The sequence below is a fragment of the Neltuma alba genome, unplaced genomic scaffold (genome assembly GCF_004799145.2).
Source record: "Neltuma alba isolate B1F8T4 unplaced genomic scaffold, ASM479914v2 tig00013020_pilon, whole genome shotgun sequence".
NCBI lineage: Eukaryota > Viridiplantae > Streptophyta > Magnoliopsida > Fabales > Fabaceae > Neltuma > Neltuma alba.
This window is the reverse complement of record NW_021637367.1, coordinates 16,473-32,600: the sequence shown is the minus strand read 5'-3', so window position 1 is coordinate 32,600 and position 16,128 is coordinate 16,473. Positions and strand designations below refer to the sequence as shown.

Below are 16,128 nucleotides of genomic sequence, written 5' to 3'. Positions count from 1 at the left end.
TTTGATTCTAACTTATAAATATAAGATTTCGAGTCATTTTGTTTTTTAAATTTACAATTTTTTTCTTAAAATATTTTTGTTGATTGTAAGATATTTCTACCAAAAGATCATCCCAATATATGTGATTAAAGAGGAATAGTGTAAGAAAATCAACATATACTTGTTACAAATAAATAGCTTAACAATTTTCTTAATATTATTAAATAAGTTATTTAGTTTTTATATTAAGGAACCGGCTGCTATTTGTTAAAAGATGGGTTTAATGACTATTAGTTTCTCAATTATTTTTTTAAATAATATGCAAATATCAATTCCAAACAAAAATCACAATTATAAACTCATAGTTATATTCGAAACTTTCTGCCCTATTAAAAATAATTGGGTAAAGTAACACAGTATCTAATTTTATTTTTCAAGTGCATCCAACATTCTAATCTTTTTTTTATGTAATTTTACCCATATTTTTAAAATTTGTAGTAATCTCGGTGTTTCTTTATTTATTCAAATTCACTTTTTCCTTTTTATTCACCTCAATGGTTACAATTAACAATTTTTGTCCTTTTATCAAATTACTTAAAATTTTCATACATAGCAACCAAATTACAATCACATCATAAACCTAAAAAATGGATGAAATTGCACTGAATTTAATAAATTATGAGTAAAATTGCACTATTATGAATATTAGAGTGCTAGGTACACTTAAAAAAATATACACATTTACCCAAAATAATTTTTAATGGTGTTTTTTGACCAAGTAAGTTTGTGTCAATGATGACTTCGAATGAGTTATAGATAACAATGACAAAATTATTAAAGGAAAAAAAAAGATCAGGGATTGAGTTTTTAACAAGTTCAAGAACTTAGTCATAGTGAGTCGTAATTAAATGACCGAAGTCTTAAGTGAACTAAAACTTAAGGACTAAAATATTAGTTTTTTTTCCAAAAATATAAAATGTCGCTGTAAAGTTGAACACCTTGAAAGCTCAAAAGCACGAGAGATTTGAAACTCAAATAAAAAATGACAAACCAAACAATCGGCCTTAAAGTCAATGTATGCTTTAACTTTCTAACGCCGGACATTCATTTACAATGTTGCTTGGGAGATAATTGCACTACACAGGCATCTTCCTCAAAAGCTGTCCTTGCATGATGCTGCACCCAAAAAAAATCCATGAATGGAACATCTTATATATTAGTGAATGAATCTAAAGGAAGCCGCATTGTTTATAAATTATGAACAGTATGACTCATCTTTGACATGGGTCCTACAATAAAGAGATGGTCTTTACCTCTTGACATAATAGTAGCAGAAATCAGCCAAGATGAATGACTGAACCATTTCTGAGAGGAAGGCTGCCATGAACCAGAAATATCCACTCCCTACCAAAAATAAATACGCCCCTCCAGTCTCATAGAACTGCACAACATTCACAAGCATGCTTCTTCATATTGCTCTCACTTCCAACTCAAGAGAGCAGAATATTTTCAGACAGATGATATTTCTTTATGGCCTATTTAGAGCTCAATGAATAATAATTAAAAAAAAACAGAGAGAAAATGGAATATTACAGGGTAAAATGAAGTTTGAGGATAAGAAAAATTCAAGTTATGATCGATATGAGAGATTGATAAATAGATGTGCAAGCGTACAGAGGTGGATTCCCTTTAAAAGTGTGTTTTTACTTGTTTGTCAAGGAATAAAATGGAAACCGAATAGGCTTTCTCCATTTTGCAGACCAGATGAAACTGATTCAGTCTATTTTGGCCATAGCTCCAACTAAAATATGAAGTAAACATTAATGAACAAATTTTTCATGTAAATTTGCTTATTAGAATATTTTTCTTTCATTTCCGAAAAATCTTTTTGTCCCCCTAGAAATAGTAGACTAATTAACAATTGGATTGTTATCTACATAAATTTGGAAGTTTTAAAAAGATTAAATTTGGATAACCACAGCCCCAGAAGGTTTCTTTTTGGATTAATATCACCTGGAATTGTTAAAACAGAAGCAAAGTCACCCCCAATGTTAACCATTTAACATTTTTTAACAGCTAAGAGCAATATTGCCCCTCTTTTAAAACTTCCTGGGCAATATTGATATAAAAAAAAAAAAAAAAAAAACAAAACTTACGGATACTCTGTGAAAACTTTCAGGACAAAATTAGACCTTAACCTAAGCTTGAATGTCAAGAATTCTTCTCAATTTAGCCAAAAATCTAATAAGAGAAAGGTCTCACCCGAATGATCCAATGAGCCAAAGCCAAGAATCTCGAAACACCCAGTGCGAAGACATAATACCCTGTAAATGTTTCAACGATCTGGGAACATACCAGAGTTATGATCTCGCTCAGAAAAACAATGCGAAAATTTTTAGCAGCGAAAGAAGAAGAAGAAAAAGAAGAAGAACCAACCTTTGCATTCTGCATGAAGCGAACTTGAGGCAGTACAGAAACAGCCTCCAAATACACACAAAATGCCCAAAGGACATTACTCAATTTATGATGTTTTGTGGTGGGATTGATCAATGCTGCAAGGATTGCTGCAGGCACCACCTAGGTACATAGCAAAATCATAATACTAACAGTGTATCACCAAGGACACGACATAGTACATTCCAGCAAAATCAACACAGACCAGTCAAAGGGGCAACGTATAATCTTTTGGAGAATGCAGTGAGAAGAAAGAAAACTTAAACCAGAAAAGAGCTTTTGAAACATTTGATTGAAGGTATTGATTAGTGATGAGAGTTGGTGTAAAACCAGCCAAGGCGTCTGAAAGTATTGCTATCAGAGAGTAATTTTCCCAGCTACAAGAGAAGGGCAAGGAGGAACAAATGCAAAAATGGAAGAGATCAACAAATTTAGTGATATACAGTGGTGAGATAATAATAAATCCTCTATACAAATTGTGATTGGATTGACTGGTAAAGGACTCAATATTCCTTGAACAACTTCTCGTATTCGAACGTTGTGGTCGGGGAAAAATCATGTTGGGAGAAGTTACCCAAGAAGCTGAATTTAGTATAGCACAAAATAATATTGCCATAAAATTACAAGTTCTGCGTTGCTAGTGATCTTGAAGGCAGTATCGGGCTTATAAGAAGTCACCAAACTCAAAGTGACACAAAAATTTCAAGTCATATTATATATATATTAAACTTGGAACGGGACAAAATTCAACATTTGGAGGTCTGATTTTGTTCTGATTCGAGTCTTCCAGAGAAACTAAAATGATCCTATACAGTGTTTGAATGAATAAATATGCTATACGTTGGGAAAAAAAAAAAAAAATTTCAAGTATTAAAGTCAACTGATAGTGGGGTTATCTTTAGGGTGCCAAATGAAATTAAGAAGAAGAAATGCAAAGACTATATTTACCACAAATGAGAGCCTCAAGTCGTCAAGCTCCTTGATATAGGATGATTTCAACTTGAACCTGATCCAGTATATGACCAGTAATGTTAACGACAGAGAGATGAAATCCAGCACGGTGTGGATGTCATGCTCCATCAAGAAGCTGCAAATTAATCGCGCAGATAAGAACAGAGCTGTGAGCTCCTGCATCTTCAGTGATAGACCTGGGCAAGGCAATACAAATTTGATAAAATTTTCTAATTTGTATTATTCACTGGACTATTGAAACATACAAATTAGCTACTATGAAGTCCTTCACTTCTCAACCATGAAGAATGGTGGGATTTGATGGTCTTGCTTTCATGAAACATGCAGCATAGCTTCTTGAAATTTTATTTAGACAGAAGACAGAAAGAAATAAAGAAATCGAATAGAATTGGGCATCAAGTTTTGCTTTAAAATACTTTATAATTGACACCTGCATTGCTACGGAAAACAGCTGACCAAAACCAGGGAATATATCTGCAAAAGTTCATTTTTATCCAATTCCATTGAATGAAAGTTATCAAAAACTGGAACACTTTCAACATCTACTTCTTACAGAGAAAACAAATCCCATATAAATTGACCAACGTCCTTCAGCTCTTCCTCCAATCAAAATTCACATAATCGTGGTGCAAGGAGTATTGTAAAGAATTTCTTGTAATATCATCAGCCCTTCCTCCAGCAAAATTAAAAGACTTAGTACGATTCATCAATACACAATGAAGAAATTCTTGTCATGTCGATCAATTATAGTTTTCTCTTCCTTCCCGATCAATCAGTCTACATGAAACTCACAAACAGAACAAAAATTTGCGCAGAAAAGAACTAATCTTTGAGAGAAATACCGGAGCATGTCTTCTGGGTAAGAAGCTTGTAAAACAGGACAAGAATCCCAGCAAGGTGAACGGCTTCGGAGGAAATAAAGAAATAATTGTGATCCTTGATCGTAAACTTGAGAGCCACCAAAGCACAGAGAGCAAGAAATACCCCAAGAAAGATTTTGACTTTCATAGATTGCTTCCTTACCCATCCAAACAAAACGCTCACAGGCGAACTCCTCTTTCTTCCCATTATTATCAAATGAAAGGATTAAGAATATCAATAACCCCACAACACTAAAATGACCCAAATATGGGTTTTCGCTTGAAGACGAAGACACAGCGGGTTCCTCTGTGAAAGATGGATGGAAGAGAATGAGAATGAAGGAGGGAGAGGAGAAGAGAGAGAGGCGTTTTGTAGAGAGACACCTAAAGCGCATGCAGTAGGTGTAGGTGGTGAGCGATTGAGTGTGTCATTTAATTTCTTGGAATTTTTGGGGACCAATCAGCGCGAGAGGGGCATGAGACAAAATTTTGGTAATAAATATTTTATCAGCTTTTTTTTTTTGTCAAAAGAAATATTTTATAAGCTTCAATATAATCACCTCAAGAAAAAAGCTTAAATATAAAATATGAAAACTATTACATTACAAATATCTCATAGATCACAGCTTTTTTAGAAAATTGTTGGAAAATCTTTTATTAAATTATTTACTTTTTAGAAGTGCCCAAATTTTCTTTAAAGAATCGTAATTTTGAAACTAGTGCAACTCTCTTTTAATTGCATATTCTCTTTCGTTGATAATATAAGTTATTTTAACCAATTCATCAATACTAAAAAATTATAGTTAACTCATTAAATTTGTTCTAAATTAAAAAAATTTTCCAACCTTAGTCATATTAAATAAGGTTGTAAAGGAGAATAAAAATATAGCGAGCTATATTTAAGCATTAATTGTAGGAACAAAATTAAATACTAAGCATTAAATACTCTCTAAGTAATTTATATTTTGGATCAAATTATTTTTTTAGAAGCGACTTATATGATGAACCGAAAGAAGTATAATATACCTTCAATTGTATATAAATGTCCTTTGTTTTACCCTTGAGGTAGGACGTGTGCAACCAGTTTTAGTGAGTACAACTCTTATTTTTCTATGTGCAATTTATTTTCAGCTATATATGAAAGTTTTTAAAATGAAAAATATTTGCATATAATTGAAAATATGTTAAAAAAGAAGGAGTTGCACTTGTTTTAAATTGTGCATGCTCAAAAATATAGGTTGTTAAATAAATTTTAGATATCTTTGAGCAGTGATAATAGTAAAATGGCATTATTCATAATCAATGAATTTTCTGGCCAAAAGAAAAGTCAATGAATTGTATAATTATGTACAGGAATATTATGATTGTGTTATTTTTATAGATTGACTGCAATCTAGTGGATTTATAAAGGTCAAAAAATTTCTAGAGGATTTTCAAAATTTTTAATTTAATTATATTGATAATAATTTTTTAGGCTGTGGATTTGGAAAGAATATCGATGGAGATTTGACATTGGACAGGCTTAACCATTTTAATATCAAATCCTAGCCTGATATGATTATAAGATTCTGACCTCTTAGAGCATTCTAAAGGGTTTTGTCTAAAAAAAATTGTCCAAAATCTCGAGCTTTTCTCTTTGTAAATAAATGCTCTGCTTTTTTAAATTTTGACACTTAAAATTATTTTTCATACATTATATATAAAATTCGTATATTATATGAATTTGATAAGTGAATTATTTATAATTTACAAATAATGTACTTTGTAATAGGATTTATATTTTATATTGAATGTTATTAGTAAAATTTTGTCTATTTATATTCAATGACATGTATTATATAAAAAAATTATATATATGGTGAAAAATTACCCCCTTTTTTTGCCACAATGCCATAAATTTGGTCTTTGACAAGTAAAGGAAATGTTTGTCCTTTGTGAAAGATGCATTCACATATACACTTTGTTTAATAAATGTCTATCATATATTATACTCCTTTGATCCTAAATATAAGACTCATTTGTTTGTCCTTTGTGAAAGATGCATTCACATATACACTTTGTTTAATAAATGCCTATCATATATTATACTCCTTTGGTCTTAAATATAAGACTCATTTTGTAATACAAAATGAGTCTTATATTTGGGATCAGTGGAGTATAATATTAGAATTTGGGAAATATCTTCTTTTCAAAATATGATATATATATATATATATTTATATATATGCACATGCTAAATCAATCTTTACTATAAAAAAAATCATGAGAAATTTGGTTAAAAGTCCCTATTTAAAAAGTTAATTGGCTAAAAGGGTTTAAATTTAAGCAAATGCAATTATGATCCATGAACATAACTTTTTTCCCGTTATGTGTAACATATCATTAATTATGTGCAATAATCATCAATGCGGAAGTCATTTGCACCCAACAAAAAATATGTTGCACATAACAGAAAAAAGTTGTATTCACTATCATAGTTATACGTGTTCAAATTTTTAAGTTTTCAACAAGAGATTTTTTTACCGAATTTCCCAAAAATCATCAACAAAAATCAAAGATAAACATAAAATATATTAAAAAATTTACGTTATTCTCAAATAATGAAAAATACAATTCATTTTATGTTCAAATGGGTAAGATTCACTTTAGTTATAATAGTTATAATATAAAAGATACATTGTATTTCTATTTACATTGTCATTCTCATTTGAATAATGTCTTATTACATTAAGGGATTGCGTTTCTATTTTAAACATTTACGCTTTCTATTTATAAAATGAAAAAAAATGCATTCCATACTTTTGATGCAATAAAAAAGTTAAGTTATGCATGTACACATAGAAAATGAAAGACAAAAGAAAAAATTAGAAAAAAAAATGAAAATCAGTGGGCTGGGAGTAGACATCATGTTATTAATTCCATGAAAGCAATTACAAAAGAACTAAGTTGAAATATAGAAAAATAAGTAAAATTTGGTGAAAAGTTCCTATTTGAAAATTTTATTAACAGACAAAAAAAATATTGGTACTCTACACGATTTCATACACTGAAAGTATTAGCACTCAAATTCAGGTCTTTCTAATTAATAAAATTTTTAAGTGCAGCTTTTCACAGATTTTTCCAGGAAAAAATTGGAGACCGCAAAACCATATTGAATACAAGTGAATCTAAATAAGTTAAGGTGCAAGATCAAAATATAGACACTTAAACAAAAACGAACAGAAATGAAAGAACAACACCAGCAGACACCACTACTGAGGCAAACCGAAAACAAGAAGACAAATATCCTTATTCTATATTTGGTACGGTAGAAATGGAAGGGGGAGAAAGAAAATTTTTTTTTTAATGAGTTCAGTTTAAAAAATTGAAAAAATAGATTTTTAAATTTTAATAAAGAGAAGATATAAGATAAATGAGTAATAAAAATTAATTAAAAGCTTTTAATATCATTTTCTTAATTTTTTGAATTAAGCTTATTAAAAATTTTTTCCTCCTCTCCTTCCTTTCATTTTTCTCCTACCAAAACGACCCTTAGAGGCCGGGTCTTGAAAGTGAGGAGGCCAGCTTTTATGGATACAAGCGAATCTACATTTGATACAAAGAAAATAAAGTCCATATGCATGCAACCTTGTTTTTTAGGGCCCCTTGCTGCAAATTTTTTCCCCTAATACGTTGGTGGTGTTTGTTGGCATCAACTTCCACCTTTCTTGAAAAAAATTATAGGGTCCATTTGGGTTTGGGCGAAAATAAAATTAAAATATGATCTAAGTAAGTTAAGGTACAAGCTAATTAATTAATTAAAAATTTAATCTTGTGCATGTGAGTGTGTGTTGGCCTCACTTCAATTTTGTTTTGAAACATGAACAGATATCATCCAAACACTATAGTCCCTTGTGTCCTCCACTCTTATTTATAAGATTTTAATTTTTAAATTGGTTTATTTTTTATAAAATTTAGTTTGCAATTGTCTAAACATTAAATATATTTTTACCAATGTTATTTCTAATTAATTATATTACCTCTCATTATATTTTTTCCCCATATATTCTCTTTGATCTTTTTTCTTACTATCCTCTTACAGATGAGGACATATTTAGCGGGGAAAAAGCATTTCTTACATACATACATATATATATATATATATATATATATATTACTTTTAACTAATTTTAACATATTTATTAAACTATGCAATTTGGCTGTTAGTATCTTATAAAAAAAACCTTGGAGGGAATATCATATTGATAGATAAATAACACAATGGATCGAAAATATACCGGGTCGGATCTCGGGTCGGGTCGGTCGAATCTTCTTAGCTCACGCTTAAGCTAGACTATAAAAGTTTGAGCTTTTAAGTGCACAGCAGAGCACCTCTTTTGCAAGAAAGAAAATAAGAGAGAGAGAGAGATAGTAGGAAAGCTCTACTACTGGAGTGATTTGAACTGATGGGGGGAAGCCTCTATTTATAGCTTTTGTCAGGGATATTTTGGGTAGCATAAAATATCCACTGAGCCCATCAGATAAAATCCGAGATAAGATATAATATATTCTTATATCATAATATCATGATATTTGAATTTAAATCCAGAATCAATCACAATTAATTCTAAATATATATACTTAATATATATTTAATCTACACAATATAAATTAATTAATTTAATACAAATTAATTAGATTTATATCGTAACCAATTGGATATGATTCAGGGTGTTTGACCAAGTCAAACATATCACAATATCGCTTGGATATTTGACTGATATATTCTCTTTATACCCGGTCAAATAATCCGGCCCATCAAGGCAGATCTAAGCCCAAAAATCTAACATATAAATACTAATTTTGAAAACGAGATGCTGAAGTATGTTGAAGAACGAAAATGGCTGAAGAAAAATATGAATTTCAGAAATAAAACCAAAAAGATGAAAACTAAGTGGGTCAGACATTGATGGTGATATATAATGTAACTATTGAGGCCTTCATCGATCCTTATCTTCTCATAAGCAAATATGCATAAACAAAAGTAATTTTCATTTTTTTCCTTGAAAATGTAGTTTTCTACCTGAATCTGATACAAGTTTGTATGCTTTGGAAGTCAAATGCCGGACAAATATATAAACAAATGTTTTGGTGGGTAAGAATTAAATAAAATTTTAAAGTGCAAATCATACCAATATCATAAATTTTATATCGTGTGCCCAAATATTTTTATAAATTTCAAAAATCTAGTAACGATTTTTTATTTAATTCCATTTCAACCTTACTGGTTGGACCATTATTGTTTGTCGTCTCAAGAATGGTTGAATTTTGTTGTTGTTGTTGCCATCTATGTGACTATCTTTTCAAGGTCTATCTTTTCAAGGATTAAGCAGCTCCAAGGTGATGGAATGTTCACTCATCTTTATTTCTTTTGCTACAACTTCTCTTTAAATTTGGGCACTTATAAAACATATTCATTTTTGTCAATGATCATTGAAAATCACGTGCAACATCATCAAGCAAAGGATCTGACTCATTTATTGAATGCTTTTGTGGATACTAGAATAGAATTTCTTTAGGACCCGTTTGGTTGAATTGCATTGGTAATCCAATGGTAATTCAAATCCAATGGTAATGATGACTGCATAAAATCTGGTAACGAGGATTCATAGACTCCTCTTTATAAATCCTTATTGCCATCCTTCACCATCACCTCATGCCAAGAACATCCCTTTGTCCGTTCTTTCATCCTCATTGGCTTTCCTTCCTCTTTCATCCAAATCCCACTTTGTTGTTAACACCACCATTGATGGCGATGCCTCTTCCTCCACCCCACCTCCTATCTTGCTAAAATCAAACCCCTCAGCCTAGATTGGACACTCTTGCTCCATCGCTGAACTGTCATTCCCTTCCTTGAATGATCTATGAAGTGCAACAATCTACTATTACTAATCAAAATATTGAGTTCAACAATGATCACGAGTTTCGTAAATGACTTTCAAAGAGCAACAATCACCTTGCCCGCAATTCTTTTTCGGCCTTCCCATACCGAAATGCAAATTCATGAGTTCATTTGTTCTAAATATTGCATCCATTTACTATCAAAGAGTCCGGGTAAGGTCAAAGGATGATTCCGTTTCGATCTTTGACGAGACCCATGTGTGGGCGGACCATGCTCTTCAATTTGTCTATATCTAAGGTGGGTTGAAAGATATGATTCATTGCTCAATGAATGTCTCCTTTTCTTCTATGCTTTGAAAATGATCTAAATGGGGTTTTTTTTTGTGTGATTTATATTTTGTTTAATCTATTCTCAAATCGTGATAGTTGATTTGTGTTGGTTTTAATTTTTTGTTGATTTGAAGTTACCATTGTCAGAGAGGAAGGAGAAGGATGACTTGGAGAGAAAAGAGAGAAGAGAGATTTTTTTTTTGGGATGGGGCTATTTTGGTCGTTGTATTTTTATATTTATTTAATTAAATATAAAACTACTCATTCCTAGTTAACATGCCAAACAAACTCGCGGTAATAAACACTACCTCCGGTCTTTAATATAAGACCTTGTTTGACTTTTAATTTGATCCTAAATATAAAATCTCAATCTACTTTGTTTCTCATATTTATGCATTTTTTCTTAAGATAGTTCTTCTAATCATGATAGTTCTAACCAATATAATTGCTTAACAAGGACATTTTAGGAAAAGCAATACCTATTTATTACAAATAGCTAATTTAACTTATTTCCTTAATTTCTTTAAATTAGTCAACTAGCTCTTATAATTAAGACTGGAGGTAGTATTACATTGCATCGCATGGCATCTGATTGCGGTCTGTAATTGAACCTAACGAGCCCTTAAGTTTTTCCAATTGAGACATGTATGGTCAGGGAACAATCTCAAACCATACATGAATCTTGTCCTTCGTACGCAACCAATTTTCATAACGTTTCATATCCACCTTTACCTACATATTATCAAAAGTCATCATCTGATCATAGTCAAATCTTCAAGATGAGCTATTCTATATTTTAATAGATGAGACAGTCAATAGTTGTTCTTTTTTTTTTTTTTTTGTGTCTAATATGTAACGCTTACAGTTTATTAATATATTTTGATCATTTTATGGGGAAAAAAACATGCAATAAAATAAAATAAGCTAGACTTCATTCTTTATGTAAAAAAAGTCTTCCAGAATTTAATCTATACATGTTTATAGAGAAAATAAAATTTGTAGCTCTTGAATGTTTCTTCAATTATTGACTCAATTTTTAAATTTTAATTCAAAACAGCTCAATCCTTGTACTTTCTTAGTTCCTATAATTTTTTGACTCGTTAAACTACAAAAGTTGAATTGTAACGAATAAAAGTTTAAGATCCAAATTGACAAGAGAATGTTTAAAGACTAAAAGTTACATTTTTTTATGCTTATAATTTTGAAATTCGAAGTTGTCAAGTTGTGGATGAATAACTGAATGAGGCATTTTTGGTTGGTGAAATAACAGATTAATTGTAAGAAACAGCGCTTATTAGTTGTAACTTTCAAGTTTTAACTGATAAGAACAGTAGTCTTAATCGTAACTTTTATATATATATATATATATATATATTGTAAAAACGAAAGTCTTAGTCTTAATGTATACCAATAGTGAAAGCAAGATATCCATGGAAAAGACCAGCAGTTCTTTGCCAATTGCCACTAAAAATATAAATTCTACAAGCACCATTCAAATAAAGATGAAACAAACCCAACCACCCCACCAACACACCCCCCCCCCCCCTAAAAAACAAAAAAAAAAAAAAAATAAAAAGAAGCCTGATTCTGATCTTCTCAAGTTAGATGTTCATGGAATGTTTAAGGCAACGAGAGACGCAAAGCAAAATGAGGGTGTGTAAAAGGACAAAAGGCAAGAACTCAGATATTTGTTGTGTCACCCTCTCTCTTTAGTTTATGGCGCTTTAGAGGATCCGAATTACAAACATGCCTAGTCTAATGCACTGCATTTCCAATTTTCCAATAATAATCAAATCAAGTTGCTTTCATCTAGCTGGCGCTCTTGCACTCATTGAGGAGTGGTAAGTGGTGCTTCTCTGCTTCCTGTAGGACGTATATACATCATCATACTGACTCACCTCATTAGGATTGGCTGTGGCCCCGAGACCTAACCTCCCCGACCCGCTTGATCCCAGTTTCCGCTCCACGCTTCCATCAGCATACGTCCCAGTCTCCGGATCCACCTGCAAGTTTGGGGTGGAGGGATACAAGCACCACCCTTCCTCACTGGAAGCTCCCTCTCATATTCTCTCTCATACTCCTCATCTTCATCTCTTGAATCAGATGTCATTGGGCCCTCAGAAGGATTAACCTCTCCAATCTCTTTAAAGAACTTTGATACTCTTTGCAGAATATCTGATGGTGGTACAGTCGATGGTGGTATCACGGTTGGGATGTCTAGAGGGCTCAGAGGAGAATATGGAACACCACTTCCAATCTGCATCTTTTTCACCATTCCTGGAATAAGGCCGGGTGGGAACAATGGATATGGTGGTAACTTGTCACCAGCGCCAGCTGGTGGGGGAGACATCAAATGTGAAGCCGGTGGTTGATTAGCAGGCTGAACAGATGAAGGGATGGCCATGTGCCCCGCAAAAGCACCGGGAGGAGCAGAATTTGGAAGAAACTGCTGAGGTACCATAGATGGTGGCATGGACTGCCCTAGGGCAGCATGCTTCTCAGGATGATCTTGTTCAGGCACACCTGAACCAGAAACTGACCTGTCAGATGGCCACTGCTGGACAATATGGTTAGGAGCCTGCTGCAGCATTCCTGCGACTAGGAGAGAAGGAATCATGAATAAATTCTTAAATCAACTAAATCTCAAAGTGATTTTGCGGACACCAAACTAAGTTTATTAAAAACATGGCTAATTTAATGGCAAAATCACATCGAATACTGGTGTCCTCATAGATGGTCAGTGAGCAAGAATCACAATTCTGCAGCTACGACATTAATTTGAAGCTTCAGGAATAACTAAAGAAAAATACCCAATTATGTTTCTATGGATAGTAAAATCAACGAAACAACAGAATTTTACTTAAAGAAAATAAACTTGTGGAGATTAATTCTTAATGGTAGAGGTGCTGTTTGCGCCCCATCTCTTGAAAATTGGCCAACTTCAAAATGAGGTGTATTCGTTGACTTGTTAGAGTAAAAACTACCTGCAGCTGAATCTGATGAAGCAGATAATAGATCCTTTGAAGGCCCCGGAAAAGAATTTGATTGCGGTCCACCAATCATCTCACCCTTTAGTAAAGATATAGTCTCGTGATCATAAACTTCTTTAGAAGCCCAGAACTCCACCATTTGATGCAATCGTTTCCGGTATTCCTCATTGCTTTGAGGATTGTGATAAATCCTTGCAAGCATAGAACCCAAAACAGGTTTAAATGCAAGGGCTTCATTGTCAGGGTCGTGATTGGTTGTCCTCCGGTTCAAACTGTAAACCAGCAATGCAGAAATCAAGGATGACAAACAGGAGAATCCTCAATAACGTGCATGTTATGCTCAAACTCAAAACCCAGGATGAAGTAAAGCAAGAGAAAGAGGAGTTATTGTCAGTTGACAGATCCTTAAGAAGGCATACTATGAAAAAATGGTGCTTCCCACTGATGATGGCTGGGTTAAGCAGTAAGAAACTTAAAAAATCTTAAGTAAGCTATCGTGTTCAAGCTTTGTAAAGTGAAAAAATCAGAGCTTCTCCTGAGCTATGGTCAACCCAGCTCAAATCTGGGTTACTTGGAAGTATTGAATAACAGATGATTTACCACCCCAAATACATTTATATTTCTACAAAAAGAAAAATAAAAAAGGCCTGGGGCCCAAAACTACTCAGCCTCATTGGCTGGGTGCCTGGCAGCACATTTACTAAGCAAGAATTGCAGAGTTTCGCCTAAGATGTAGAACCAACCAACCAACCAACCTCCCAGATAAAAATTCATCCCACACCTCACAAGCAGGTAACTGATTCAACAAAAATACATTCAAAGTTTTGAACACTTAATAGTAAAACATCTTTTAAGATTTAATACAATAATTATAATTTAAATGCTAATAAATAGAACATTTTATGATTGACAGTATAAATTTGGTTCGACAGAATACTAAAAAGCTCTTTTGAATTAGAGCCATAGTTCTTTTCTCTTGTATTAGAAGGATCTCTTCCTCAGTTTTTATGTTGTTCTCACTTTACATTATGAAACTTTCTTCCATAAATAAAAAATCCAGGAAAATATATTAAGTGAATTCTTTTAAACTTTTACATTTGAACATGTTAGAGTCAACTAATGTCGTAAACTTAATGAATGCGTGCTCTGGGGATAACAAAGTTGTTTGCTAATTAGAAAAAGGGATGGATCAACAGCAGTAATACCTAGTACAGAAATATATGAACCATAATAAAGAAGAATAATAAAGGAAAAGACACATACAAGCCAAGCTTTATATCTGCACTTCAATAAAGAAACACAATATGAAGTAAGTTCAATAGTGCACAGCAGTTATCATTCAAGGACAAAAGCAGTAAGTTATGTTTTTCAAGAGGCAGCCAAAAAACTTCACATAACTGTCACACGATAACGCACTTTACCTGTCAAAAAGTATGTCATTGGCAAGATATATGATATGCAACTGCCTTTCAATGTCATCCAGTGCAAAAACTCTGTCTCTAAGTGCCTCCGCTAGAGCTGGTGCAAATGCAGATCTCTGCATGAACCAAATTTTGGCACCTTTAATTGATTCTTTTGTACCATTTAGAGTACTGAGAACGTTATTGAGATCCATTGCAACATCAGATGGGAGTGGGCCAGAGATCCCTTTATAAGACTTGGATGCCTGATCATAATCAGGCCGACCATGAAGCCCAAACGGCTGAGGATGCTGATGGTGGTACTGCTGGAAAGGGAGAGGGTTCATTTGAGGTGGACCTAGCATTGAAGCTGAAGAACTAATTGCAGCAGCATTCATTGGGGAAGCATTTAAGGGAGATGGGTTCATCATTGGATTTGGAGGATGAATCACAGGCATGGAAGATGGTGGAAAAGGGGGATTGAAAGGACCACCTGGGGGCCGTGTTGACAACCAAAGCTTGTAACGATAGTAACCATGCCCCTCCCCTCCAAAGAGGAAACTATAGGAAGGATTGTCTTGTTGTTTTTCACGTATCATGGCCTCAAATTCAGGACCATTTTTAGCAGAGTACTCAACAAGTTTGTCAATACGTTTTTGGAGCTCAGGATCAGAAGGAGGGGCAACTGGGGGTGGAGCAGAGTCATATTGACCATGGAAGGGGGATGGGACAAGGGGAGGAGGAAAATGAGAAGGGAAAGCAGGTGGTGCTTGATGCTGCTGCTGAAGAAGAACATGAGGATGTGGGGGAGGAGCATGAGGGTGTAACTGTTGAAGTTGCTGCTGCTGCATGGGATGAGGATAGGGGAATTGTTGCATAGGAGGATGTCCTGGACCTGGGGGTAGAAAAGGAGGGCCATGCACTGACGAAGGAAACTGCTGAGGTTGGGGATGAAATCCATATTGTTGCTGTTGTTGCATATTTACAGCTTGGCGCTGTTGTTGAGCATATGCTGGGGAAGCAGATGCATAATCACGACCCTGCCGTTCCATCAGCTTTTCTCTCAATTTAACTTCCCTTTAGAGTTTCTTGATGCTCCTACAATAAATGAATAGAAATTCCTTCATTATTTTCTTCTCACAGATAATGAGACAAGCATTCCCCAGTGGTGCTGCAAGAATAAACAACTAAATAACTCCTCAGGAACAAGTTTGTCTGATAAAATTATTTTTACTGCCCACCGGATTGGAACGATCATGAATT

At 33.4% G+C, this 16,128-nt stretch overlaps 2 protein-coding genes across 2 annotated transcripts; both read right to left on the bottom strand.

The window, feature by feature from the left end:
- Positions 1-911: 911 nt before the first annotated feature.
- On the bottom strand, positions 912-4,610 carry LOC114733605 (ER lumen protein-retaining receptor erd-2.2-like). The gene is made up of 6 exons (XM_028921083.1): positions 4,248-4,610; positions 3,382-3,581; positions 2,416-2,556; positions 2,242-2,322; positions 1,293-1,420; positions 912-1,155 (listed from the first exon to the last, which is right to left on the bottom strand). Exons 1-6 carry the CDS (start codon positions 4,471-4,473, stop codon positions 1,116-1,118), a joined length of 816 nt encoding a protein of 271 aa, XP_028776916.1. The 5' UTR covers positions 4,474-4,610; the 3' UTR covers positions 912-1,115.
- A 7,431-nt stretch (positions 4,611-12,041) lies between these two features.
- On the bottom strand, positions 12,042-15,917 carry LOC114733606 (calcium homeostasis endoplasmic reticulum protein-like). Its single transcript, XM_028921084.1, is given in 4 exon segments — positions 12,042-12,492; positions 12,495-13,067; positions 13,460-13,737; positions 14,887-15,917. Coding segments are annotated over 4 exon segments (2,094 nt in total). The 3' UTR covers positions 12,042-12,280.
- Positions 15,918-16,128: the final 211 nt, after the last annotated feature.

Coding starts and splice junctions, on each gene's coding strand:
- LOC114733605 (XM_028921083.1), bottom strand. CDS start 4,473: ATGGGAAGAAAGAGGAGTTCGCCTGTGAGCGTTTTGTTTGGATGGGTA. Junction 2,323..2,415: donor GCTTCATGCAGAATGCAAAG/GTTGGTTCTTCT, acceptor GTATGTTCCCAG/ATCGTTGAAACATTTACAGG. Junction 1,421..2,241: donor TGGCTCATTGGATCATTCGG/GTGAGACCTTTC, acceptor AATGTTGTGCAG/TTCTATGAGACTGGAGGGGC.